The sequence below is a fragment of the Trichomonas vaginalis genome, chromosome I (assembly GCF_026262505.1).
Source record: "Trichomonas vaginalis G3 chromosome I, whole genome shotgun sequence".
In the NCBI taxonomy this organism is placed as follows: Eukaryota; Parabasalia; order Trichomonadida; family Trichomonadidae; genus Trichomonas; species Trichomonas vaginalis.
In genome coordinates, this window is record NC_067203.1 from 26,272,609 (window position 1) to 26,299,854 (window position 27,246).

The 27,246-nt window shown below is 35.5% G+C and overlaps 6 protein-coding genes and 4 pseudogenes across 10 annotated transcripts, besides 11 other annotated features; 6 read left to right on the forward strand and 4 right to left on the reverse strand.

Annotated features, from left to right (window-relative positions):
* Positions 1–105: 105 nt before the first annotated feature.
* Positions 106–516, forward strand: TVAGG3_1052880 (SLEI family protein family; the record flags this gene model as incomplete). The annotated part of the gene is made up of 1 exon (XM_051255791.1): positions 106–516. One exon carries the CDS (start codon positions 106–108, stop codon positions 514–516), a length of 411 nt encoding a protein of 136 aa, XP_051081365.1.
* Positions 517–593: 77 nt separating this feature from the next.
* TVAGG3_1052890 (SLEI family protein family) lies at positions 594–1,982 on the forward strand (the record flags this gene model as incomplete). Its single annotated transcript, XM_051255792.1, has 1 exon — positions 594–1,982. The coding sequence occupies one exon, from the start codon at positions 594–596 to the stop codon at positions 1,980–1,982; it is 1,389 nt and encodes a 462-aa protein (XP_051081366.1).
* A 104-nt stretch (positions 1,983–2,086) lies between these two features.
* Positions 2,087–3,463, forward strand: TVAGG3_1052900 (SLEI family protein family; the record flags this gene model as incomplete). Its single annotated transcript, XM_051255793.1, has 1 exon — positions 2,087–3,463. The coding sequence occupies one exon, from the start codon at positions 2,087–2,089 to the stop codon at positions 3,461–3,463; it is 1,377 nt and encodes a 458-aa protein (XP_051081367.1).
* A 1,300-nt stretch (positions 3,464–4,763) lies between these two features.
* TVAGG3_1052910 (SLEI family protein family) lies at positions 4,764–5,540 on the forward strand (the record flags this gene model as incomplete). The annotated part of the gene is made up of 1 exon (XM_051255794.1): positions 4,764–5,540. One exon carries the CDS (start codon positions 4,764–4,766, stop codon positions 5,538–5,540), a length of 777 nt encoding a protein of 258 aa, XP_051081368.1.
* A 463-nt stretch (positions 5,541–6,003) lies between these two features.
* On the forward strand, positions 6,004–9,366 carry TVAGG3_1052920 (SLEI family protein family; the record flags this gene model as incomplete). The annotated part of the gene is made up of 1 exon (XM_051255795.1): positions 6,004–9,366. The coding sequence occupies one exon, from the start codon at positions 6,004–6,006 to the stop codon at positions 9,364–9,366; it is 3,363 nt and encodes a 1,120-aa protein (XP_051081369.1).
* Positions 9,367–9,641: 275 nt separating this feature from the next.
* TVAGG3_1052930 lies at positions 9,642–10,295 on the reverse strand (annotated as a pseudogene). Its single transcript has one exon. A coding segment is annotated over exon 1 (654 nt).
* A 273-nt stretch (positions 10,296–10,568) lies between these two features.
* Positions 10,569–10,889, reverse strand: TVAGG3_1052940 (annotated as a pseudogene). The gene has a single exon. A coding segment is annotated over exon 1 (321 nt).
* A 356-nt stretch (positions 10,890–11,245) lies between these two features.
* Positions 11,246–11,282: a mobile genetic element.
* A 1,612-nt stretch (positions 11,283–12,894) lies between these two features.
* Positions 12,895–12,935: a mobile genetic element.
* A 6-nt stretch (positions 12,936–12,941) lies between these two features.
* TVAGG3_1052970 lies at positions 12,942–15,771 on the forward strand (annotated as a pseudogene). The gene has a single exon: positions 12,953–15,750. A coding segment is annotated over exon 1 (2,798 nt).
* A 178-nt stretch (positions 15,772–15,949) lies between these two features.
* Positions 15,950–16,447, reverse strand: TVAGG3_1052980 (uncharacterized protein; the record flags this gene model as incomplete). The annotated part of the gene is made up of 1 exon (XM_001302099.1): positions 15,950–16,447. One exon carries the CDS (start codon positions 16,445–16,447, stop codon positions 15,950–15,952), a length of 498 nt encoding a protein of 165 aa, XP_001302100.1.
* A 154-nt stretch (positions 16,448–16,601) lies between these two features.
* On the reverse strand, positions 16,602–17,047 carry TVAGG3_1052990 (annotated as a pseudogene). The gene has a single exon. A coding segment is annotated over exon 1 (446 nt).
* Positions 17,048–17,190: 143 nt separating this feature from the next.
* Positions 17,191–17,229: a mobile genetic element.
* Positions 17,230–19,476: 2,247 nt separating this feature from the next.
* Positions 19,477–19,513: a mobile genetic element.
* Positions 19,514–20,478: 965 nt separating this feature from the next.
* Positions 20,479–21,312: a mobile genetic element.
* Positions 21,313–21,781: 469 nt separating this feature from the next.
* Positions 21,782–21,810: a mobile genetic element.
* Positions 21,811–22,073: 263 nt separating this feature from the next.
* Positions 22,074–22,940: a mobile genetic element.
* A 342-nt stretch (positions 22,941–23,282) lies between these two features.
* Positions 23,283–23,311: a mobile genetic element.
* A 347-nt stretch (positions 23,312–23,658) lies between these two features.
* Positions 23,659–23,708: a mobile genetic element.
* A 350-nt stretch (positions 23,709–24,058) lies between these two features.
* Positions 24,059–24,968: a mobile genetic element.
* Positions 24,969–26,332: 1,364 nt separating this feature from the next.
* Positions 26,333–27,173: a mobile genetic element.
* The last annotated feature ends 73 nt before the right edge of the window (positions 27,174–27,246 follow it).

A 27,246-nucleotide genomic window follows, 5' to 3' on the forward strand; every position in this document is an offset into this window, starting at 1 on the left:
AAGTACTTCCTCTCTTGATCAAGATGCTTCCTCTCTTCTTCAAGTGCTTCCTCTCTTCTTCAAAGTGCTTCCTCTCTTGATCAAGGTGCTTCCTCTCTTCTCAAGATGCTTCCTCTCTTCTTCAAAGTGCTTCCTCTCTTCAACAAAGTGCTTCCTCTCTTCATCAAGAGCTTCTCTCTCTTCATCATGCAGCTTCCTCTCTTCATCAAGATGCTTCCTCTCTTCTTCAAAGTGCTTCCTCTCTTCATCAGCAGCTTCCTCTCATCATGCAGCTTCCTCTCTTCACAAAGTGCTTCCTCTCTTCTTCAAAGTACTTCCTCTCTTGATCAAGTGCTTCCTCTCTCATCATGCAGCTTCCTCTCTTCTTCAAGATGCTTCCTCTCTTCATCAAGATGCTTCCTCTCTTCATCAAAGACTTCCTCTCTTCTCAAGATGCTTCCTCTCTTCAACAAAGTGCTTCCTCTCTTCATCATGCAGCTTCCTCTCTTCACAAAGTGCTTCCTCTCTCATCAGTAGCTTCCTCTCTTCATCAAGATGCTTCCTCTCTTCTTCAAAGTACTTCCTCTCTTGATCAAGTGCTTCCTCTCTTCATCATGAGCTTCCTCTCTCTTCAAGATGCTTCCTCTCTTCTTCAAAGTACTTCCTCTCTTGATCAAGGTGCTTCCTCTCTTCATCATGCAGCTTCCCTCTTCTTCAAGATGCTTCCTCTCTTCATCAAGATGCTTCCTCTCTTCATCAAGATGCTTCCTCTCTTCTCAAGATGCTTCCTCTCTTCAACAAAGTACTTCCTCTCTTCATCAAGTGCTTCCTCTCTTCATCAGAGCTTCCTCTCTTCTTCAAGATGCTTCCTCTCTTCAACAAAGTGCTTCCTCTCTTCTTCAAGTACTTCCTCTCTTGATCAAGATGCTTCCTCTCTTCTTCAAGATGCTTCCTCTCTTCTTCAAAGTGCTTCCTCTCTTGATCAAGGTGCTTCCTCTCTTCATCATGAGCTTCCTCTCTTCTTCAAGATGCTTCCTCTCTTCTTCAAAGTACTTCCTCTCTTGATCAAGGTGCTTCCTCTCTTCATCATGCAGCTTCCTCTTCTTCAAGATGCTTCCTCTCTTCATCAAGTGCTTCCTCTCTTCTCAAGATGCTTCCTCTCTTCACAAAGTACTTCCTCTCTTGATCAAGTGCTTCCTCTCTTCATCAATGAGCTTCCTCTCTCTTCAAGATGCTTCCTCTCTTCACAAAGTGCTTCCTCTCTTCTTCAAAGTACTTCCTCTCTTGATCAAGATGCTTCCTCTCTTCTTCAAGATGCTTCCTCTCTTCTTCAAAGTGCTTCCTCTCTTATCAAGTGCTTCCTCTCTTCATCAGCAGCTTCCTCTCTTCTTCAAGATGCTTCCTCTCTTCTTCAAAGTACTTCCTCTCTTGATCAAGGTGCTTCCTCTCTTCATCATGAGCTTCCTCTCTCTTCAAGATGCTTCCTCTCTTCAACAAGTGCTTCCTCTCTTCTTCAAAGTACTTCCTCTCTTGATCAAGGTGCTTCCTCTCTTCTTCAAGATGCTTCCTCTCTTCAACAAAGTACTTCCTCTCTTCAACAAAGTGCTTCCTCTCTTCTCAAGATGCTTCCTCTCTTCAACAAAGTACTTCCTCTCTTGATCAAGTGCTTCCTCTCTTCAACAAAGTGCTTCCTCTCTTCACAAAGTGCTTCCTCTCTTCAACAAAGTACTTCCTCTCTTCTTCAAAGTGCTTCCTCTTCTTCAAAGTGCTTCCTCTCTTCATCATGCTTCCTCACTACATCATGCAGCTTCCTCTCTTCACAAAGTGCTTCCTCTCTTCTTCAAAGTACTTCCTCTCTTGATCAAGTGCTTCCTCTCTTCATCATGCAGCTTCCTCTTCTTCAAGATGCTTCCTCTCTTGATCAAGATGCTTCCTCTCTTCATCAAGTGCTTCCTCTCTTCTCAAGATGCTTCCTCTCTTCAACAAAGTACTTCCTCTCTTGATCAAGTGCTTCCTCTCTTCATCAGCAGCTTCCTCTCGTCCAAGATGCTTCCTCTCTTCAACAAGTACTTCCTCTCTTCTTCAAAGTACTTCCTCTCTGATCAAGATGCTTCCTCTCTTCTTCAAGATGCTTCCTCTCTTCTTCAAAGTACTTCCTCTCTTCTGCAAGATGCTTCCTCTCTTGATCAAGGTGCTTCCTCTCTTCATCAAGATGCTTCCTCTCTGCAACAAAGTACTTCCTCTCTTGATCAAGGTGCTTCCTCTCTTCATCATGCAGCTTCCGCTCTTCTTCAAGATGCTTCCTCTCTTGATCAAGATGCTTCCTCTCTTCATCAAGATGTTCCTCTCTTCTTCAAAGTATCCTCTCTTTCTGCAAGATGCTTCCTCTCTTGATCAAGGTGCTTCCTCTCTTCATCAAGATGCTTCCTCTCTGCAACAAAGTACTTCCTCTCTTGATCAAGGTGCTTCCTCTCTTCATCATGCAGCTTCGTCACTACATCATGTAGCTTCCTCTCTTCTTCAAAGTACTTCCTCTCTTCATCATGCAGCTTCCTCTCTTCAACAAGGTGCTTCCTCTCTTCTTCAAAGTGCTTCCTCTCTTCTTCAAAGTGCTTCCTCTCTTGCTCAAGATGCAGCTTCCTCTCTTCTTCAAAGTACTTCCTCTCTTGATCAAGGTGCTTCCTCTCTCATCATGCAGCTTCCTCTCGTCTTCAAGATGCTTCCTCTCTTCTTCAAAGTACTTCCTCTCTTGATCAAGGTGCTTCCTCTCTTCATCATGCAGCTTCCGCTCTTCTTCAAGATGCTTCCTCTCTTCATCAAGATGCTTCCTCTCTTCATCAAGATGCTTCCTCTCTTGCTCAAGATGCAGCTTCCTCTCTTCTTCAAAGTGCTTCCTCTCTTCTTCAAAGTACTTCCTCTCTTCTTCAAAGTACTTCCTCTCTTGATCAAGGTGCTTCCTCTCTTCATCATGCAGCTTCCTCTCGTCTTCAAGATGCTTCCTCTCTTCTTCAAAGTACTTCCTCTCTTGATCAAGGTGCTTCTCTCTCATCATGCAGCTTCCTCTCGTCTTCAAGATGCTTCCTCTCTTCTTCAAAGTACTTCCTCTCTTGATCAAGGTGCTTCCTCTCTTCATCATGCAGCTTCCGCCTTCTTCAAGATGCTTCCTCTCTTTCATCAGATTGCTTCCTCTCTTCATCAAGATGCTTCTCTCTTCATCAGATGCTTCCTCTCTTGCTCAAGATGCAGCTTCCTCTCTTCACAAAGTACTTCCTCTCTTGCAAGGTGCTTCTCTCTTCATCATGCAGCTTCCTCTCGTCTTCAAGATGCTTCCTCCTTCACGTACTTCCTCTCTTCTTCCAAAGTACTTCCTCTCTTGATCAAGATGCTTCCTCTCTTGCTCAAGATGGCAGCTTCCTCTCTTCTTCAAGTGCTTCCTCTCTTCTTCAAAGTACTCCTCTCTTCTTCAAAGTACTTCCTCTCTTGATCAAGGTGCTTCCTCTCTTCATCATGCAGCTTCCTCTCGTCTTCAGATGCTTCCTCTCTTCTTCAAAGTACTTCCTCTCTTGATCAAGGTCTTCCTCTCTTCATCATGCAGCTTCCTCTTCTTCATGCAGCTCCTCTCGTCTTCAAGATGCTTCCTCTCTTCTTCAAAGTACTTCCTCTCTTGATCAAGGTGCTTCCTCTCTTCATCATGCAGCTTCCGCTCTTCTTCAAGATGCTTCCTCTCTTCATCAGATGCTTCCTCTCTTCATCAAGATCTGCTCCTCTCTTGCTCAGATGCAGCTTCCTCTCTTCAACAAAGTCTTCCTCTCTTGATCAAGGTGCTTCCTCTTCATCATGCAGCTTCCTCTCGTCTTCAAGATGCTTCCTCTCTTCAACAAAGTACTTCCTCTCTTCTTCAAAGTACTTCCTCTCTGGATCAAGATGCTTCCTCTCTTCTTCAAGATGCTTCCTCTCCTTCTTCAAAGTGCTTCCTCTCTTCAACAAAGTGCTTCCTCTCTTCAACAAAGTGCTTCCTCTCTTCAACAAAGTGCTTCCTCACTACATCATCAGCTTCCTCTCTTCAACAAGTGCTTCCTCTCTTCTTCAAAGTACTTCCTCTCTTGATCAAGGTGCTTCCTCTCTTCATCATGCAGCTTCCGCTCTTCTTCAAGATGCTTCCTCTCTTCATCAAGATGCTTCCTCTCTTGCTCAAGATGCAGCTTCCTCTCTTCAACAAAGTACTTCCTCTCTTGATCAAGGTGCTTCCTCTCTTCATCATGCAGCTTCCTCTCTTCATCAAGATGCTTCCTCTCTTCAACAAAGTACTTCCTCTCTTCTTCAAAGTACTTCCTCTCTGGATCAAGATGCTTCCTCTCTTCTTCAAGATGCTTCCTCTCTTCTTCAAAGTACTTCCTCTCTTCTGCAAGATGCTTCCTCTCTTGATCAAGGTGCTTCCTCTCTTCATCAAGATGCTTCCTCTCTGCAACAAAGTACTTCCTCTCTTGATCAAGGTGCTTCCTCTCTTCATCATGCAGCTTCCTCTCGTCTTCAGATGCTTCCTCTCTTCAACAAAGTGCTTCCTCTCTTCTTCAAAGTACTTCCTCTCTTCTTTCAAGATGCTTCCTCTCTTCTTCAAGATGCTTCCTCTCTTCTTCAAGTACTTCCTCTCTTCTGCAAGATGCTTCCTCTCTTGATCAAGGTGCTTCCTCTCTTCATCAAGATGCTTCCTCTCTGCAACAAAGTACTTCCTCTCTTGATCAAGGTGCTTCCTCTCTTCATCATGCAGCTTCCTCTCTCTTCAGATGCTTCCTCTCTTCAACAAAGTGCTTCCTCTCTTCTTCAAAGTACTTCCTCTCTTCTTCAAGATGCTTCCTCTCTTCTTCAAGATGCTTCCTCTCTTCTTCAAAGTGCTTCCTCTCTTCAACAAAGTGCTTCCTCTCTTCAACAAAGTGCTTCCTCTCTTCAACAAAGTACTTCCTCTCTTCTTCAAAGTGCTTCCTCTCTTCTTCAAAGTGCTTCCTCTCTTCATCATGCAGCTTCCTCTCTTCAACAAAGTGCTTCCTCTCTTCTTCAAAGTACTTCCTCTCTTGATCAAGGTGCTTCCTCTCTTCATCATGCAGCTTCCGCTCTTCTTCAAGATGCTTCCTCTCTTCATCAAGATGCTTCCTCTCTTCATCAAGATGCTTCCTCTCTTGCTCAAGATGCAGCTTCCTCTCTTCAACAAAGTACTTCCTCTCTTCATCATGCAGCTTCCTCTCGTCTTCAAGATGCTTCCTCTCTTCATCATGCAGCTTCCTCTCTTCAACAAAGTGCTTCTCTCTTCTTCAAAGTGCTTCCTCTCTTCATCATGCAGCTTCCTCTCTTCAACAAAGTGCTTCCTCTCTTCTTCAAAGTGCTTCCTCTCTTCATCATGCAGCTTCCTCTCTTCAACAAAGTGCTTCCTCTCTTCAACAAAGTACTTCCTCTCTTCTTCAAAGTACTTCCTCTCTGGATCAAGATGCTTCCTCTCTTCTTCAAGATGCTTCCTCTCTTCTTCAAAGTACTTCCTCTCTTCTGCAACAAAGTACTTCCTCTCTTGATCAAGGTGCTTCCTCTCTTCATCATGCAGCTTCCTCTCTTCAACAAAGTGCTTCCTCTCTTCTTCAAAGTGCTTCCTCTCTTCATCATGCAGCTTCCTCTCTTCAACAAAGTGCTTCCTCTCTTCTTCAAATTGCTTCCTCTTCTTCAAAGTGCTTCCTCTTCTTCAAAGTGCTTCCTCTCTTCATCAAGATGCTTCCTCTCTTCTTCAAAGTACTTCCTCTCTTCATCATGCAGCTTCCTCACTACATCATGTAGCTTCCTCTCTTCATCAAGATGCTTCCTCTCTTCTTCAAAGTGCTTCCTCTCTTCTTCAAAGTGCTTCCTCTCTTCATCATGCAGCTTCCTCACTACATCATGCAGCTTCCTCTCTTCAACAAAGTGCTTCCTCTCTTCTTCAAAGTACTTCCTCTCTTGATCAAGGTGCTTCCTCTCTTCTTCAAAGTACTTCCGCTCTTGATCAAGATGCTTCCTCTCTTCATCAAGATGCTTCCTCTCTTCATCAAGATGCTTCCTCTCTTGCTCAAGATGCAGCTTCCTCTCTTCAACAAAGTACTTCCTCTCTTGATCAAGGTGCTTCCTCTCTTCATCATGCAGCTTCCTCTCGTCTTCAAGATGCTTCCTCTCTTCATCATGCAGCTTCCTCTCTTCTTCAAAGTGCTTCCTCTCTTCTTCAAAGTGCTTCCTCTCTTCATCATGCAGCTTCCTCTCTTCAACAAAGTGCTTCCTCTCTTCTTCAAAGTGCTTCCTCTCTTCTTCAAAGTGCTTCCTCTCTTGCTCAAGATGCAGCTTCCTCTCTTCAACAAAGTACTTCCTCTCTTGATCAAGGTGCTTCCTCTCTTCATCATGCAGCTTCCTCTCGTCTTCAAGATGCTTCCTCTCTTCTTCAAAGTACTTCCTCTCTTGATCAAGGTGCTTCCTCTCTTGATCAAGGTGCTTCCTCTCTTCTTCAAAGTACTTCCTCTCTTGATCAAGGTGCTTCCTCTCTTCTTCAAAGTACTTCCTCTCTTGATCAAGATGCTTCCTCTCTTCATCAAGATGCTTCCTCTCTTCTTCAAAGTGCTTCCTCTCTTGATCAAGGTGCTTCCTCTCTTCATCATGCAGCTTCCTCTCGTCTTCAAGATGCTTCCTCTCTTCTTCAAAGTACTTCCTCTCTTGATCAAGGTGCTTCCTCTCTTCATCATGCAGCTTCCTCTCGTCTTCAAGATGCTTCCTCTCTTCAACAAAGTGCTTCCTCTCTTCTTCAAAGTACTTCCTCTCTTGATCAAGGTGCTTCCTCTCTTCTTCAAGATGCTTCCTCTCTTCAACAAAGTACTTCCTCTCTTCAACAAAGTGCTTCCTCTCTTCTGCAAGATGCAGCTTCCTCTCTTCAACAAAGTACTTCCTCTCTTGATCAAGGTGCTTCCTCTCTTCATCATGCAGCTTCCTCTCGTCTTCAAGATGCTTCCTCTCTTCAACAAAGTGCTTCCTCTCTTCTTCAAAGTGCTTCCTCTCTTCATCAAGATGCTTCCTCTCTTCTTCAAAATACTTCCTCTCTGGATCAAGATGCTTCCTCTCTTCTTCAAGATGCTTCCTCTCTTCTTCAAAGTGCTTCCTCTCTTCAACAAAGTGCTTCCTCTCTTCATCAAGATGCTTCCTCTCTTCTTCAAAGTACTTCCTCTCTTCATCATGCAGCTTCCTCTCTTCATCATGCAGCTTCCTCACTACATCATGCAGCTTCCTCTCTTCAACAAAGTGCTTCCTCTCTTCAACAAAGTGCTTCCTCTCTTGATCAAGGTGCTTCCTCACTACATCATGCAGCTTCCTCTCTTCAACAAAGTGCTTCCTCTCTTCTTCAAAGTGCTTCCTCTCTTGATCAAGGTGCTTCCTCTCTTCATCATGCAGCTTCCTCTCGTCTTCAAGATGCTTCCTCTCTTCAACAAAGTGCTTCCTCTCTTCTTCAAAGTACTTCCTCTCTTGATCAAGATGCTTCCTCTCTTCTTCAAGATGCTTCCTCTCTTCTTCAAAGTGCTTCCTCTCTTGATCAAGGTGCTTCCTCTCTTCATCATGCAGCTTCCTCTCGTCTTCAAGATGCTTCCTCTCTTCTTCAAAGTACTTCCTCTCTTGATCAAGGTGCTTCCTCTCTTCATCATGCAGCTTCCTCTCGTCTTCAAAGTGCTTCCTCTCTTCAACAAAGTGCTTCCTCTCTTCTGCAAGATGCTTCCTCTCTTCTTCAAAGTGCTTCCTCTCTTCATCATGCAGCTTCCTCACTACATCATGCAGCTTCCTCTCTTCAACAAAGTGCTTCCTCTCTTCAACAAAGTGCTTCCTCTCTTCATCATGCAGCTTCCTCACTACATCATGCAGCTTCCTCTCTTCAACAAAGTGCTTCCTCTCTTCTTCAAAGTACTTCCTCTCTTCTTCAAAGTGCTTCCTCTCTTCATCATGCAGCTTCCTCTCGTCTTCAAGATGCTTCCTCTCTTCAACAAAGTGCTTCCTCTCTTCTTCAAAGTGCTTCCTCTCTTGATCAAGGTGCTTCCTCTCTTCTGCAAGATGCTTCCTCTCTTCTTCAAAGTACTTCCTCTCTTGATCAAGGTGCTTCCTCTCTTCATCATGCAGCTTCCTCTCGTCTTCAAGATGCTTCCTCTCTTCTTCAAAGTACTTCCTCTCTTGATCAAGGTGCTTCCTCTCTTCATCATGCAGCTTCCGCTCTTCTTCAAGATGCTTCCTCTCTTCATCAAGATGCTTCCTCTCTTCATCAAGATGCTTCCTCTCTTGCTCAAGATGCAGCTTCCTCTCTTCAACAAAGTACTTCCTCTCTTGATCAAGGTGCTTCCTCTCTTCATCATGCAGCTTCCTCTCGTCTTCAAGATGCTTCCTCTCTTCAACAAAGTGCTTCCTCTCTTCTTCAAAGTACTTCCTCTCTTGATCAAGATGCTTCCTCTCTTGCTCAAGATGCAGCTTCCTCTCTTCAACAAAGTACTTCCTCTCTTGATCAAGGTGCTTCCTCTCTTCATCATGCAGCTTCCTCTCGTCTTCAAGATGCTTCCTCTCTTCAACAAAGTGCTTCCTCTCTTCTTCAAAGTACTTCCTCTCTTGATCAAGGTGCTTCCTCTCTTCTTCAAGATGCTTCCTCTCTTCAACAAAGTACTTCCTCTCTTCAACAAAGTGCTTCCTCTCTTCTGCAAGATGCAGCTTCCTCTCTTCAACAAAGTACTTCCTCTCTTGATCAAGGTGCTTCCTCTCTTCATCATGCAGCTTCCTCTCTCTTCAAGATGCTTCCTCTCTTCAACAAAGTGCTTCCTCTCTTCTTCAAAGTGCTTCCTCTCTTCATCAAGATGCTTCCTCTCTTCTTCAAAATACTTCCTCTCTGGATCAAGATGCTTCCTCTCTTCTTCAAGATGCTTCCTCTCTTCTTCAAAGTGCTTCCTCTCTTCAACAAAGTGCTTCCTCTCTTCATCAAGATGCTTCCTCTCTTCTTCAAAGTACTTCCTCTCTTCATCATGCAGCTTCCTCACTACATCATGCAGCTTCCTCTCTTCAACAAAGTGCTTCCTCTCTTCAACAAGTGCTTCCTCTCTTCATCATGCAGCTTCCTCTCATCATGCAGCTTCCTCTTCTTCACAAAGTGCTTCCTCTCTTCTTCAAAGTGCTTCTCTCTATCAAGTGCTTCCTCTCTTCATCATCAAGATTCCTCTCTTCTTCAAAGTGCTTCCTCTCTTCTTCAAAGTACTTCCTCTCTTCATCAAGATGCTTCCTCACTCCATTATGCAGCTGCTTCTTTTCTTCATCAATTCCTCTTCACCCTGGAGCTCCTCAGCTTTATATCATTTTAATTGGATTTTTTGAAATCCACCTGCAGTAGGATAAAGGAGATGTAACTCACGACTAAGAACCTGGCCATATGCTCTATTCCAGGCCAAAACAGATTGCATAGCCACAAACAGATTGAAATACCAATCCTGTTGCTGCATGGGGCGTCCATATTCCATTTGGAAGACTTGCATCATCACATTTGGATCTGTAAGGACTTTGTCGTTGACAAAATTGGGCCTTGCAGGAGGAACTCCATTTGCTACAATGTATCTGGAAGCAAGAGGTTTGTTCATATCCAATGGATAGATTCCTGTTGCTTTAAAAGCATTTTCGATGTTTGTAGCTGTGCAAGACACACTACATGCATCAAGGAAGCTGCGAACCATGATATAGCGCAGTTCTCTGGCGTTCCATACATAATTGATCACCATATGCCCTTGCTGATCGTACCGGATAGTCGCCATATCAAACAACTTCTTGAATTGGGCCTTCAAGGGAGAAAAAATCCCAACATCAAGAGGTTGTAAGATATGAGATGTATGGCCTGGGAGAACAAGAAGCTCGATATTGAAGGCGCTCAAGAGGCGAACGGCCAAGAAAGAGAGCCTGGATGGATGACCATCTACAATTAGGAGAAAAGGTACCTGGGCATCAAACACATTCATTTGAGACCTTTTCTCCTGTACTTTGCAGATGAACATGATACAGTATACCATAAAAAGGTATTTGTTCATCCATCCACTCTCGGAGCGAACAAAAAAGGCGTCCAGATCTTCCAATTCCGCATCAAGGGTCTTCTTTTGTGGAAGTATCACCATTGGCTTCATAGTTGTACCATCTGCAAAGATGGTACAGACCCCTGTAAGATGTGGAAGCTGAGACTTTTCAGCGCGAACTGGGCGATTCCGGCCAGCAGTAAGAACTTTATAGCGACGTTTGGAATAGAGCATTGTCTCGTCCATATTCGCAATAAACTTCTTCCTGCGGGCAAAGTATCTATGCTTGGAGAGGAAAAATTGGCGAATATGGTTTGCGTCACAGGTAGAGCGTCGGATCATATCAATAGTTTGGGAGCTCACAATCCGAATTGACAATCTTGTGGCGATATGATTAAGCCAGCCACGGGATGGTGATGGGCAGTAATCATCGAGCTTCGCTAGAAGATGCGGGCATCTTGCAGCGATTAGTACCCGCGCCGCAAATTTTAATCTCCTATTTTGTAATTCCGTACAGACAGCAATGGCCATTGATGTTGTAATACAGTTCAAGTCGTCTGCCATCTCTTGAACAAGTTTTTTGAACTGCATTTCATCTGGTAGTGACAAAAGGGTCATACCACCCCCTGACTGACCTTTTGGCCATGAACGACAAGTAGCAGTGCGCATGATTGCGCGTGCTACTGTCGTCTTTGAAATTGAGTAAACATTTCGTATTTGTTGATAAGACTCGCCATTTACTCTTCGATAGAGTAAATCGAGTTGCATCTGGGTCAATAGCCCAAGATTTTTATAGTTTTCTAATTCTGCAAACTCGGGAATTCGTGTTCTTGGTTGCATTTTTTTTAAACGGGAACTTCACAAATTTGGTTCATGGCCATAAAAACTCATTCAATTTTTCTGAGATTTTTTTTCATCACTCACTCAAAACGCAGAGGACCATTCTTCTCAAAATTGAATTATTTTCTCAAATATTGAGTGAGTAAAATGGGCACGTTGTGTAAATTGATTCAAAATTTTTTATTGGTACACGACCTTTGAAATTGGTCTCGGGCTATTCAACCTACGGTATATGCCTATGAAAAGTACTCTCAAAACTAACTTTTTCCTAATTATAATTAAATCTAGAATATTGTATTATGCTTAGTATTATTTCATTTTTCTCATTCAATTTAGAATTTACAAATGTCAAAAAATTGAGAGCTGTCACTTTTGATGAATTTCTGTTTATTACAGGAGTATATTTGGAATTCTTCCTTCAAATGACTTTTGAGAAAACTGTTCTCAAAAAAAATTTGAATTAAACTTCGTAATATTGCTTATTATTGCATATTATGCATAATTGCAATTATTAAAATTGTTGATATAACTCTTTCAATAATTAAGATATCAATGGTTTTGCAGCGCCATAAGCAACACCATATTGTGTGCAATAGTGTAACAGAGAGCTTTTTTTTTGATTTTGTTTTTTGGAATATATCGAATTTTGTAAAGTTGTAATATCGATCTTAGATCAACGTGAATGTATTTAAAATTTCACACATTATTTGGGCTTGTGTAAAATTTTGCATTTAATATTTTGTATAATGAAATTTGGAAAAAATTATCCTCTTTTGTAGAGACTCTCGTATTTTCCTTGTTATGATGATGTTTATTTTGATGATTTGAGGATGTAGATTAAAACATTTTAAGAATCTTTTTGAAATTTCGAGAATGAATATAAGAATATTGACAAAAACTAGGAATTCAAGCATGTGGTGTAATGTACAGCTGATTTCCAGGCAAATGGGAGATTTTCAAGTTTCCAAAAAAATCTTAAAAATCAAAATCTGTCCTAAACTTCATCATTTTTAGTGACATTTTTTTATACTTATTTTTTTTAATTTTTTTCCTGCATTTGATGTTGAATCTATATTATTTCATAATACAAACTCATTAGGAAGATTTTAGAGCGGCAAAATTGTGTATTAATTAGTATATTATTTTTTTAATATAGAAAATATTCATAAATCTGAAAAATGAAGATTCAATAGATTCAAAATGACATTTTTCTTATAATTTCCTCACTATTCACAAAGGCAAGTAAAGTTATTAACTTGTTTGCCTTTTCTTCTAGATGGCAAATAATTTAGATTAAAAATTGATTTTGATTCTAAAATTATACGGTAATTTTAGATACCCCAATCAATATGTCGATAAGAAATCATTTTCTCTGTTGCATATTCTTATTTTTCAATTGTGGATAAGCTATTCATTGAAGTTTGAATAATTCTCAAACATATTCCAATAAGCACATTAATTTTAGAATATAGTAACAATTCATGAATGACCTATCGGTAAGATGCTTGATTGCGGTGCACCTAATTTAAAATGATAATTTTGCTTATGTTGCAAAATCAAAAAAATATATCGTTCCGAAGCCTATTACAGGTATATACCATGTTTCTGATCTCACATATTATTCTCAACTAATATGAAATAATTTCAATTTATAAGTCAATATCCAAGCCTATAATTTTGGGAAATATATTTATTTCACATGAAGATATTATTTCTATTATTTAAATAGAAAAATAAAATAGCAGGAGAGCCTTAACTCAAAAGTAGATTTACAAATGTCAAAAAATTGAATAGTGTCACTTTTGATGAATTTTTGAATATAACACAGTATCACTCTTTGGTCGGAGAGAAGCCTTAAAATTTCAAAATACCATGGTTTTAGATGATTTTCGCGAAAAATGAAATAATAAATACTCCTCATAATATAATGGTTTATTATCTTTCATCAACTCCAAAAAATGTTCAGCAGATATCGAGAAAAAGTACATTACAAATTGAGACCGTCAAAAAATTCTGAAGTTTACTTACGGACTACAGCGCACACTTTAAGTTCGTTATTTTGGATGGAGAAATCCGTTTTATCACTTGAAGAATTCGGGAAAATAGCTGATAAGCCAGAAGAGGCATACAAAGTCGTTGGCGACAAAGCTCTCAAGCTTATTCAAGCTCAAAGACGTGGTGCACTGATTCCAAACGGATTTATTGTAACAAATACTGCCTATCAACAGTTCATGCAAAGTGGAGCAAAGGAATTACCAGAAAATGTCTGGGATGAAGTTCTTTCCTACATTAAATTGATTGAACAGAAGACAAGCAAAAGATTTGGCTTAAATATTTCACCGATTCTTCTTTCAATTCGCTCTGATAGCAATCCATCATTACCTCTCATGCTTGATTCAATCGTCAACATTGGCCTGAATGATGTCACCGCAATTGCTCTAGAACGTTTGTCTGGTAACAAATCATACGTTTACAGCTCATATTGCGATTTTATCCAATCCTTCTCAACAGTTGCTCTTAACATTGATCCTCACGAGTTTGACGAAATGTTCCAAAAATTCTCAGAATCAAGAAACTTATCGAATACCAATGAATTCAATTCTATCGATTGGATTGATTTAACTAGACTTTACAAGTCAATAGTCGTCCGCCACACAGGAAAAACAATTCCACAAGATCCATTCGAACAATTAAAGCACTCTCTTAAGGCTGTATATCAGAAAATGAATAGTAAGAAGGTTCAAAACTACATTGACTATCACAAATACAAAAACGTCAACTTTTCTTTAATCATTTCACAAATGATTCCCGGAAATATCACTCCACAGTCGTGTGCAGGTATTATATCCACTCATGATCCAATTACAGGCGAACTTACCAACTCAGGAGACTATATTGTCGATGGAACTCTCTTAGATATCATCAAACATCGCGGTCATATGCATCCAATCCAGAATTTGTCACGTCAGATACCAGATGTCAAGAACAAATTGTTCCCAATCTTCACATCTATTGCAGAAAAGTTCGGATCGCCAGTTACACTCGAATTTATTTATGATGGCCAACAAGTTTACATTTTGCAGGTTTCTCCTTTAGTTTTCAGCTACAATGGGCTTATGAGATCCGTTGTTCTCTCGAAAAACAAAGGAAAAACACCGAAAGAAGGACTTTCTTTTGTCCAAATCGAAGACATTACTTCTGCAAATCTTCCTGACCTCCAGGATGTATCTGAGCAGCCATTTGCTTCAGGTATCGCTTCAGGACACGGTGCTGTTGTTGGCAAAGCTGTCTTTTGCACAGAAGAATGCGTAAAAAGAGCTAAAAACGGCGAAAAAATCGTTTTATTCAGAAAATCATTGCAACCATCTGATTTCGCTGCAATCTCTGCTGCTTCAGCAATTGTTACAGCGTCAGGCAATCTATACACAGCATCAACATTGATCTGCAGGATGTGGAGAAAGACAACAGCAATTGGTTGCCAAATAAATATAGATGAAAAAGAACAAAAAGTGACAGTTGATGACAAAACCGTCAACAAAGATGATATTGTTTCTATTGACAGTAATGGTAAGGTATACATTGGAGAGCAAGCTCTTGGTAATCCAGGAATTACAGGCGATGCACAACAAGTCTGTGAATGGGCAGATTCAGTTCGTGGAAATCTTAAAATCATTTCTCAAGCGAAATCAGCTGAAGAAGTCACTAAATCAGTTGAAAATGGTGCAGAAGGATTCGCTCCAATTGCCCTGGATGACTTATTGCATGATGTATTACCTGAAATCGCATTGGGATTGCTAAAAGACCACGAGAACCAAGAAATTCTTCAAAAATTGGAGACTTCTATTTCTGAAAATTTGACACAAATTTTGGCTGCTGCAAAAGGATTGGATATTACAGTCAAATTACTCGATAAACCATTATCCGTTTGGCTTCCTGATCTCACAAATCAGTCCAGGAATTGTCCAGACTCAAAGTCATCAAAGAAAACTCTGGAAACGAAAATCCAAACACATCGACAGAAGTTTCTCAGTCTCAAACAGAAACAGAGAAATCTGAGACAGAAACAGAATCAGAAAAGACGCAGGAAAGCGAGGCGCCAGAACCACCAAAAGAAACAACAGAACAACCCAAAGAAGGCGAAGAGGCTCCAAAAGAAAATACAAAGATCGAATTTTCAGAAGAAAACGAACAAGAACTCCAAAGGTTGACTGAAATTGTCGATATTACAAAGAAGCATAAAGAATCCAATCCATTGATGGGCGTGTGCGGCATAAGAATGAACTTAGTAACACCACATTTGTTGGAAACATCAATGAATGCTATTGTTTCTGCTTGCACTAATTCATCAATTGAAAACATTTCAATTTTGTTGCCAAATGTCACATTAAAACAAGAAGTGTTAAAAGCAACAGAATTGGTTCAGAAAGCCCTTGAAGGAAAGAACTTACATGCAAAAATTGGTGCTGAATTGGGAACTCCTCGAGGATGTTTAGTCACAAAGGAATTGGCCGAAGTTTGCGATTTCTTGACGATCGATTACAACAAATTAGGAATGATTTTGTATGGTATGTGCACCGCAGACTTGGAATCATTCATTCCTCAGTATGAGAAGCTTAATATATTCAAGGATCCATCAAAGAACTTTGATAAAGAAGCTGCTTATGATTTGATTAAGAAAGCAATCAACGAAGCAACTCAAACAAAGAATGATTTGGAGTTTTACATCTATGGCGATAGCTTATCAAGTGATGTCGCTCCTCTATTATGTGAAGCAGGTGTTACTAAGATTATGTCTAAACCAGAAGATGTTGTTCTCACGAAATTCGCGGCTGCACTTCATATCCTCAAAACTCAACAATAAATAAATCAGTTTTAACTTTTTTAATATGAATTACAACACGCTATTAATAGCTGGTTATAATAACAGAGCCTGAAAAACAATAATTAAATTCTCTATATTTTATATTCCTCCACTTTTTAGCAATGTTTTAACAGGAAAAATTATAATGATAATCACAAAGCTAAAAAACATTTTATTAAAAATATTAAAAAATTGTTAATTATTTCTCTGGTTTTGAATCTGGATTGTGACTTTGCAGTGGATTTGTAGATTCTTCTACTGACTCTTTGTCATTGTGCTCATCTCCTCCTTCTTCTTTTTCTTTCGGCGATAAATCTTCTTGTTTATTTTCATTCTCTTCTTGAGAATCTTCATTAGATTGATCAATATTTTCTTCTGTATGTTCTTCATTTATTTCTCTATTTTGTTCTTCCTCATCTTCCTCTTCGTTCTTTTTTTGCGAATCTGGACTAAATATTTCTTCACGAAGTTGATCAACATCAACAATTCCATCTGTGTATCCAATGTCTTTCATTCTGTAATTGAGTTCTTCAATTCTATGCAAAAGGAAGTCAAGATGAGCTTTGTATTTGATTGGATGTCTTTGAAGTTTCTCTTCTGAGATTTGTATGGCCAACTTTGTTTCGATACCATTTGTAAGTGTTTTACGTTGATCTTTTGCCTCCTTTGTGTTAAGAGGGTTTCGCGATGGAGTCATTGAGTCAATTTCATTCTTAGCTTGAATAACTCTTTGGCGTAAATAGTTTCTCTTCTTGAGAGCTTTATCGTACTGGAACTCTAAATCAACTGCTCGACGGTAACGGTTTGAAGTTACAATTAAAGCAGCTTGATTTCTGCATTGGTCACCAGTACTAAGTGCGTTTAAGTAACCCTTTTGGTACCTTTGCTTCTCGAGCAAGTAATATGCCTTTTCTTTTTGTAATGAAGCAGTAACGGCTGGTTGCGCCTGAGATGTATATTTTTGTAACTCTAGATCTGCTTCCTCTGTCTTATTCTGTAATTCTTCAAGTTCTTTCTTCAGTTGTATTTCCTCTGTTGCACCTTGAGTATCAGAATCCATGAAACTAGCAAGCGCATTTGAATAACCTTCTCTTTCCATAAGTGTACTACGTGCGCGTGCAAGTTCTTCTTCGGCAGATTTCAAATCGTCTTCAGCTTTTGCTCTATCAAGAAATAACTTTGAATATTCTGCTTCAAGATATTCCTTTTCTTTTAATTCATTACCACCTCTCCAATAAAATATCGGCATTTGATGTTGCGATGGAGGACGCTTAGCAAACGGCATTTTTTTCGTCATTCAACTAAAATTTTTACGTTTTTTCACTTTTCGATCAATGTCACTTTTTGGAATTCAGAGAGAGAAATCACATCCTTATAAAGAAGTACTCCAGAAGTGTTTCAACCTCCAATTGAATACAAAGTAAAAAAAGTGAGTGTGGTAGAATTTACGAAAAAGTGATACCAGAAAAGTGACACTTTGTAAACTTGCATAATTTAAATAATAACCTTAAAACTGGCTATGTTTATTGTACCAATGATTTGATAAAAAGAAAAATCATGGCGCTCGATCAAAATAATGAGAAAAATAAACATGCTAAAATTTTTTCGAAAATCATGTTTTTCCGAATGTTTTTCTAAATCCATCAAAAAGTTGATATTAGACCACCAAAGCTATATATGATATGAAGATACCATATGTGATTCTAAATGATCTATATTAATCGAAAAAAATATATTCCTGTAAAGAAAAAAATGAGTTTTTATTAATTTGGAGGATTAGCAAATTGATAGAACTCTCAGAAAAAATTGAAGACTTTTTAATCCTCGTAGTGCACCCTTAAAGTTGTTTTTTTAATTATTTTTTTTATTTTGTAAAGTGTCAAAAATTTTAACGTTAATTTTTAAGTTTATTTTTAAAAAATTATTTTTTATTTTGTGTAAACGTCAAAAATTTATTTTGTAAAATTGACGATAACGATTATTTTGTCAAAACTATAATTTTGGTTCCGAGGGGTGTAGACCCTTGGTACCAAAATTATGGATACTAACTAGGGATTGATGGTACATTTCTCCTTCTGCGTTCAAGATTTGATGACGTGTTTTACCTTGAGTTGAAACTTTTATTCATTCTCAAAAATATGAGAGATTATAAACATTTAAATTTTATTTCTCAGTCAATACTATGCCAAAAGGATATTCAGCAATTTTTGGGGTAGGGATTTGTGGGGGAGCGACCGAAAGGAGCCCCCAAAAAAATCCCTACCCCAAAAGTGAATAACATTTTGCAAAAATGACACACAAGTTCAACAAGAATTTTCATGTTGAAAATATGTTTCTCTTAGTTATATCATGTCTACCAAGCTTTTCGATTTGTTTATGGCCATATAATGATAACATAATAAATACTAATTGTAGTATAACATCTTTATTCACAGAAATTACGGATTCTTGCGGATTTCATCAAGGAGTTCCAGAAAATGCAATAATAGATACTATGCGGATTATATGGAAAAACATTCCCGAGTCTTCAAGCGTGTTCGTATTATATGATCAATTCCAATTTTGGGATGGAACAACAAAAATTAACAATAACATTAACTTGAATAACAACAGAATATACCATCTACGGAATTGCTATGTATCTGGTTATGGTGCCGTATTTTTTGAAGATAAATTTATTAATTCCACACTTCCATATGAATCATTAAGGGCCATTTACAAACCTCTCTCTGGAAAAGTTATAGCGCATCGTAATCTTGCTATAAACACTGGACATTATGCTTCAATGAATTTCGGTCATTTTCTACAAGATACAATATCACCTTTGATACAATTTCCAAAAGAAATTTTGAAGCAAGCAACCGTTTTCACTTGCAACTCACATAAATATCTAATGGATACGTATCTTCCCCTTTTTGAATTTAAAGAAGCAATTACAATGACGGGAAATGAGTGGTTATATGCAAAAGAATTATATATCAATTTAAATCCAAGGTGTCATGTTGCTCATCTCGGTCCTTGCTGGCATAAACTTACCCTTCTAATAAGGAAAAAGTTTAACTTAACGAATGCAAAGCCTTATAGGTATGTTTTATCCCAAAGAAATCATAACGGAAATAGAACAGCTCGATACATTCACAATTTGAATGATATATTTAATAGTGTTAAACGCGTTTATCCAGATATTAATTTTGAAATATTTCTCCTTGATAATAAGCCATTAAACGAAACAATAAAGGTCTGGTCAACAACAAAGATTTTATATACAGTTTGTGGTTCTAATTGTTTCAATTGCATTTTTTTCCATCCAACTACTATATGCATCATTGTGTTTGATGAGCTATTTGATAATTCAGCCCTAGCAGTGGTTGCAGCAAACTTTCATAAAGTTATTCTTTATCAAGAGCCAAGTATCAAACATATTTATTCATACAATATATTGAACATTTCAAGAGCTCTTTCAGCTTTCAAAATTGCAATACACCTGGATAAATATGGAGTTTGGCCTAATGAAACTTATGGAAAGTTCTTTATATAGTAGCCATTTTTTACTTTAAAAAAGTGACGTGGGCAATTATGTCACGTGCTCGTTTTAATAAATTCCTTATAAAACATATCACTATAAGACATTGATAATATTTCTCCTTTCTATTTTTAATAAATTTGAAATTATGTAACATTTACATCAGATATTGATTACTGGTCATCATGTTAGACTTGGTTCTGTAATAAACAGAAATTCATCAAAAGTGACAGCTCTCAATTTTTTGACATTTGTAAATTCTAAATTGAATGAGAAAAATGAAATAATACTAAGCATAATACAATATTCTAGATTTAATTATAATTAGGGAAAAGTTAGTTTTGAGAGTACTTTTCATAGGCATATAGAATGAAATCTTCTGAAAAATAATATCACATAAACTCATATTATTTTCTAATATATAACTATTTTATATAAAAATCAAATTCAATGATCTTAAAAGCGAATGATAAACCTCAAAATTTACGAATATAATGAGTGGGAATATAATGCTTATCTATCATAAAACCATATGAAATATCAATTTTTGCTTTACGCCTAATTTTTGACGACAATTAGCAAAAAATGTTAAATGTTAACACTCAGTCCATTTGAATATGAAAAATAAAATTGACTTTGATTAAATGTTTTTATTTATCATGCAATTCTTCTTGCGACCAAAGATTTGAATAAAATTTCAAAAAAAAAGATAGCTTAAAAAATAATACACGGTAGTGTTTACTAATAGATGAATAGTATATAAATTCTATTAAAATGGATTTGATCCAAAAAAATATATAAAATTTGATCATAAATAAATCGTTTTAAATTACTTCTTCATTTAAATTATAACAATTATTTTTGGTTTTATATTTTTTTGGATCAAATCCATTTTAATAGAATTTATATACTATTCATCTATTAGAAACACTACCGTATATTATTTTTTAAGCTATCTTATTTTTTGAACTTTTATTCAAATCTTTGGTCGCAAGAAGAATTGCATGATAAATAAAAACATTTAATCAAAGTCAATTTTATTTTTCATATTCAAATGGACTGAGTGTTAACATTTAACATTTTTTGCTAATTGTCGTCAAAAATTAGGCGTAAAGCAAAAATTGATATTTCATATGGTTTTATGATAGATAAGCATTATATTCCCACTCATTATATTCGTAAATTTTGAGGCTTATCCTTCGCTGTTATAGACCGAAAATAGATTTTTTCGGTTTTCTCTTCAAATAATTGAAAGAATGATACTATTATAGGTTTATTATATTATATAGCATATACTCATGCTATAGCCGAAAATTATAAGTTTTGAGAAGATTGAATATAACACAAATAAATTTGAATGTAAGTTAAATTGCTTGTTGTTTTTAATAGCTATTTAATGAGAAATCCAATATTGCAAAATTCAAATTGAATGATTGAAAGAACAGAAAAAGTCATTCTTTTCAATTTCGAATATGTTTCATTGTATTTATAATTATATGGCAAATAAGATATTTAAACTTGATTTTTGAAGGGAAATTCACAAAATTGAATGAATTCAAATAATTTTTATTCAAAAATAAACTAGTTATTTGAGTTTAATACTAATTATCTATTCAAACTACAAAGTTTGTAATTTAAAATATTTTGTGAGATCAGATTGAATTAATTCAAGGTTCTTTTTAATTAATATTAATGACCATATTACGCATTTTCGAACATTCTAAACCAAATATATAAAAATGGGAGACGAATGTTAAATTTGCTAGACATGGGGGAGTTGTCTGCAAAGTTTTAGCTCTTATCTCTAACAAAAAATTAATTTTTTAAAAAAATGACCGAATACGTTTCACAGCGAAAAAAATAAAAGGCAAGATAGAATTTTCTAGACATAAAGAAGTTGTTTACCGAGTTTTAGCTCTTATCTCTAAAAAAATTAATTTTTAAAAAAATGACCGAATACGTTTCACAGCGAGAAAAAATAAAAGGCAAGATAGAATTTTCTAGACATAAAGAAGTTGTTTACCGAGTTTTAGCTCTTATCTCTAACAAAAAATTAATTTTTAAAAAAATGACCGAATACGTTTCACAGCGAGAAAAAAATAAAAGGCAAGATAGAATTTTCTAGACATAAAGAAGTTGTTTACCGAGTTTTAGCTCTTATCTCTAACAAAAAATTAATTTTTAAAAAAATGACCGAATACGTTTCACAGCGAGAAAAAAATAAAAGGCAAGATAGAATTTTCTAGACATAAAGAAGTTGTTTACCGAGTTTTAGCTCTTATCTCTAACAAAAAATTAATTTTTAAAAAAATGACCGAATACGTTTCACAGCGAGAAAAAAATAAAAGGCAAGATAGAATTTTCTAGACATAAAGAAGTTGTCTACCAAGTGTCAGCTGTTACTTCTTCTCAATACTGATATAAAATAAAAATCTTTATTATTTATTTAACCTTTATTGTTTCATTAAACTTCATTTATTTTATATTATAGTTTTATTCTTTTAGCTACTTGTAAACTAATCTAATTTTATATCATCATTTTACCGGATTATTCTTCAGTACATCGATTGTGTATCTAAAATAATATCATTATCCTTATTCTGTTTTTTCCAAAATTCTTTTAAATATCTTTTTTGGTTAGATTACTTTATACTTTTTACTTTTATTTTTTAATTTCAAAAAAAAAATTTGGTGATTGTTCTATTCTGTTACAATGTGCATTATCATATTCTAATGAATTATTCATTACATACATTTAAAAAAACTTGTTAAAAATGAAATTAAAAAATTATGTTTATTATTACGCTGTGAATGTGTCAACAGCGGTCATGCCTGTATCTGTATCCCATATTTGCCACAACCTTTCTGTATCTGCATTTGTGTATTTCGGTTTCAGCTGATACATTTGATTTGGCGTGTAATTTGTTCCAGTTAATGGATTAATTGGGAGATCTTCATGCGGTGTGTTATTATTGTACTCCCAAATAAAGGCAGGAATAGCCTGAATGCTTTGGCAGCGCTCCAATGTCGGCCAGAATCTCTCAATCTTCCCATTTTGGTAGGGAGAATGAGAGTCTGTATGCCGCCATTGGACGCCCCAAAGATCAAGTAGATCTTGAAAGGCGCCCCTATTTTCTGAACCGTTGTCGGTCCAGAAACAATAAGGGGCGCCAAATTCAATGAAGGCGGAAGCCGCAACGTTCGCTGTCGTCGCTGCCAGCATATCTGGTATTTGTATACACGCTAGGACTTTGCGGCTAAAATCGTCGATTATGCCATAAATATACTGGCCACGAACACCCCTAAAATAATGAACATCTGCGTGCCAGATAAGATTGGGTGAAAGCGCCCAATATCTTACTGCTGTTTCTGGCCCGGCATGCTCTAATCGCGTCTTGGTGAAATGATTTTCTTTGAAGTATCTGCGTACTTCTCTATAAGATAAATCAATTTGTTGTATCATAAGACGAAATGGTGGAAGTGAACTCAAAATAAGAGTAATTAGGTTATTTTGCCGACCAAATATATTTACAAGGCAAAATATCATATTACATGTCAACCTATTATCAGTATGTTTTGATAAAAAAAATTTATCAAATATCATATTAAAATTAACATCTATATCTATATCAATATCTACACTATAAATTTTTTTATTCAATATCATAGATTTCAAAAATTTATTTCAATTTTAAATTAATTTATGGTTTTCATCAAAATTGTTTTTTATTAAAAAGCATGTTTCACAATTTTTACGGTTTCTTTCAAAAGTTATAAAAAGAGAGTCAATAAGAAATTTCAACGCTTCAAGAAGGAATCAAAGAAATTGACGAAGTTCCAGAATTTTATTCAACAATTCTTAATCAATTAACAAAAACTATACCGAAACTTATCTTACCATCCAAATCAAATCACATTACATACGGAATAAACATTTAATCTTTTACCATTAAAATTATATTTATACGTTATTTAATTTTTTACGTCTAAGTTGAATAGGATAATAGCCGAAGATATAAAGTAACTATAGTTTACAAGCTAAGGAACAAATCAGCATTGAAACTAAAAAATAACGTATTTGAATAATTTCGTAAAAAATTAGAATTACTCGATATTAAGCATATTGCTTTTCTATCATATATGCTTATATTCTACAATAGTGTTACCAAACATCGGGCAACATCATACGTATAATACAACTTTTTCGTACTTCTTTATCGAATTTAAATAGAACTAAGTTTTTATTTTAAATAAAAGAGAAATAATTCTAATTTATAATCTCATTATTAATTTATTCTCATTTTAATATTTCATCGATTTTTTATTATCGATATTCAATACAAATGAATTCATATTATAATAGTATCTAGTATAACTAGGTATTCTATCACAGTATTTCTTCAATTTATTATAATATTTCAGCATTTTTTAGTTTCAATGCTGATTTGTTCCTTAGCTTGTAAACTATAGTTACTTTATATCTTCGGCTATTATCCTATTCAACTTAGACGTAAAAAAATTAAATAACGTATAAATATAATTTTAATGGTAAAAGATTAAATGTTTATTCCGTATGTAATGTGATTTGATTTGGATGGTAAGATAAGTTTCGGTATAGTTTTTGTTAATTGATTAAGAATTGTTGAATAAAATTCTGGAACTTCGTCAATTTCTTTGATTCCTTCTTGAAGCGTTGAAATTTCTTATTGACTCTCTTTTTATAACTTTTGAAAGAAACCGTAAAAATTGTGAAACATGCTTTTTAATAAAAAACAATTTTGATGAAAACCATAAATTAATTTAAAATTGAAATAAATTTTTGAAATCTATGATATTGAATAAAAAAATTTATAGTGTAGATATTGATATAGATATAGATGTTAATTTTAATATGATATTTGATAAATTTTTTTTATCAAAACATACTGATAATAGGTTGACATGTAATATGATATTTTGCCTTGTAAATATATTTGGTCGGCAAAATAACCTAATTACTCTTATTTTGAGTTCACTTCCACCATTTCGTCTTATGATACAACAAATTGATTTATCTTATAGAGAAGTACGCAGATACTTCAAAGAAAATCATTTCACCAAGACGCGATTAGAGCATGCCGGGCCAGAAACAGCAGTAAGATATTGGGCGCTTTCACCCAATCTTATCTGGCACGCAGATGTTCATTATTTTAGGGGTGTTCGTGGCCAGTATATTTATGGCATAATCGACGATTTTAGCCGCAAAGTCCTAGCGTGTATACAAATACCAGATATGCTGGCAGCGACGACAGCGAACGTTGCGGCTTCCGCCTTCATTGAATTTGGCGCCCCTTATTGTTTCTGGACCGACAACGGTTCAGAAAATAGGGGCGCCTTTCAAGATCTACTTGATCTTTGGGGCGTCCAATGGCGGCATACAGACTCTCATTCTCCCTACCAAAATGGGAAGATTGAGAGATTCTGGCCGACATTGGAGCGCTGCCAAAGCATTCAGGCTATTCCTGCCTTTATTTGGGAGTACAATAATAACACACCGCATGAAGATCTCCCAATTAATCCATTAACTGGAACAAATTACACGCCAAATCAAATGTATCAGCTGAAACCGAAATACACAAATGCAGATACAGAAAGGTTGTGGCAAATATGGGATACAGATACAGGCATGACCGCTGTTGACACATTCACAGCGTAATAATAAACATAATTTTTTAATTTCATTTTTAACAAGTTTTTTTAAATGTATGTAATGAATAATTCATTAGAATATGATAATGCACATTGTAACAGAATAGAACAATCACCAAATTTTTTTTTTGAAATTAAAAAATAAAAGTAAAAAGTATAAAGTAATCTAACCAAAAAAGATATTTAAAAGAATTTTGGAAAAAACAGAATAAGGATAATGATATTATTTTAGATACACAATCGATGTACTGAAGAATAATCCGGTAAAATGATGATATAAAATTAGATTAGTTTACAAGTAGCTAAAAGAATAAAACTATAATATAAAATAAATGAAGTTTAATGAAACAATAAAGGTTAAATAAATAATAAAGATTTTTATTTTATATCAGTATTGAGAAGAAGTAACAGCTGACACTTGGTAGACAACTTCTTTATGTCTAGAAAATTCTATCTTGCCTTTTATTTTTTTCTCGCTGTGAAACGTATTCGGTCATTTTTTTAAAAATTAATTTTTTGTTAGAGATAAGAGCTAAAACTCGGTAAACAACTTCTTTATGTCTAGAAAATTCTATCTTGCCTTTTATTTTTTTCTCGCTGTGAAACGTATTCGGTCATTTTTTTAAAAATTAATTTTTTGTTAGAGATAAGAGCTAAAACTCGGTAAACAACTTCTTTATGTCTAGAAAATTCTATCTTGCCTTTTATTTTTTTCTCGCTGTGAAACGTATTCGGTCATTTTTTTAAAAATTAATTTTTTGTTAGAGATAAGAGCTAAAACTCGGTAAACAACTTCTTTATGTCTAGAAAATTCTATCTTGCCTTTTATTTTTTTCTCGCTGTGAAACGTATTCGGTCATTTTTTTAAAAATTAATTTTTTGTTAGAGATAAGAGCTAAAACTCGGTAAACAACTTCTTTATGTCTAGAAAATTCTATCTTGCCTTTTATTTTTTTCTCGCTGTGAAACGTATTCGGTCATTTTTTTAAAAATTAATTTTTTGTTAGAGATAAGAGCTAAAACTCGGTAAACAACTTCTTTATGTCTAGAAAATTCTATCTTGCCTTTTATTTTTTTCTCGCTGTGAAACGTATTCGGTCATTTTTTTAAAAATTAATTTTTTGTTAGAGATAAGAGCTAAAACTCGGTAAACAACTTCTTTATGTCTAGAAAATTCTATCTTGCCTTTTATTTTTTTCTCGCTGTGAAACGTATTCGGTCATTTTTTTAAAAATTAATTTTTTGTTAGAGATAAGAGCTAAAACTCGGTAAACAACTTCTTTATGTCTAGAAAATTCTATCTTGCCTTTTATTTTTTTCTCGCTGTGAAACGTATTCGGTCATTTTTTTAAAAATTAATTTTTTGTTAGAGATAAGAGCTAAAACTCGGTAAACAACTTCTTTATGTCTAGAAAATTCTATCTTGCCTTTTATTTTTTTCTCGCTGTGAAACGTATTCGGTCATTTTTTTAAAAATTAATTTTTTGTTAGAGATAAGAGCTAAAACTCGGTAAACAACTTCTTTATGTCTAGAAAATTCTATCTTGCCTTTTATTTTTTTCTCGCTGTGAAACGTATTCGGTCATTTTTTTAAAAATTAATTTTTTGTTAGAGATAAGAGCTAAAACTTTGCAGACAACTCCCCCATGTCTAGCAAATTTAACATTCGTCTCCCATTTTTATATATTTGGTTTAGAATGTTCGAAAATGCGTAATATGGTCATTAATATTAATTAAAAAGAACCTTGAATTAATTCAATCTGATCTCACAAAATATTTTAAATTACAAACTTTGTAGTTTGAATAGATAATTAGTATTAAACTCAAATAACTAGTTTATTTTTGAATAAAAATTATTTGAATTCATTCAATTTTGTGAATTTCCCTTCAAAAATCAAGTTTAAATATCTTATTTGCCATATAATTATAAATACAATGAAACATATTCGAAATTGAAAAGAATGACTTTTTCTGTTCTTTCAATCATTCAATTTGAATTTTGCAATATTGGATTTCTCATTAAATAGCTATTAAAAACAACAAGCAATTTAACTTACATTCAAATTTATTTGTGTTATATTCAATCTTCTCAAAACTTATAATTTTCGGCTATAGCATGAGTATATGCTATATAATATAATAAACCTATAATAGTATCATTCTTTCAATTATTTGAAGAGAAAACCGAAAAAATCTATTTTCGGTCTATAACAAGGTTTATCCTTCGCTTTTAAGATCATTGAATTTGATTTTTACATAAAATAGTTATATATTAGAAAATAATA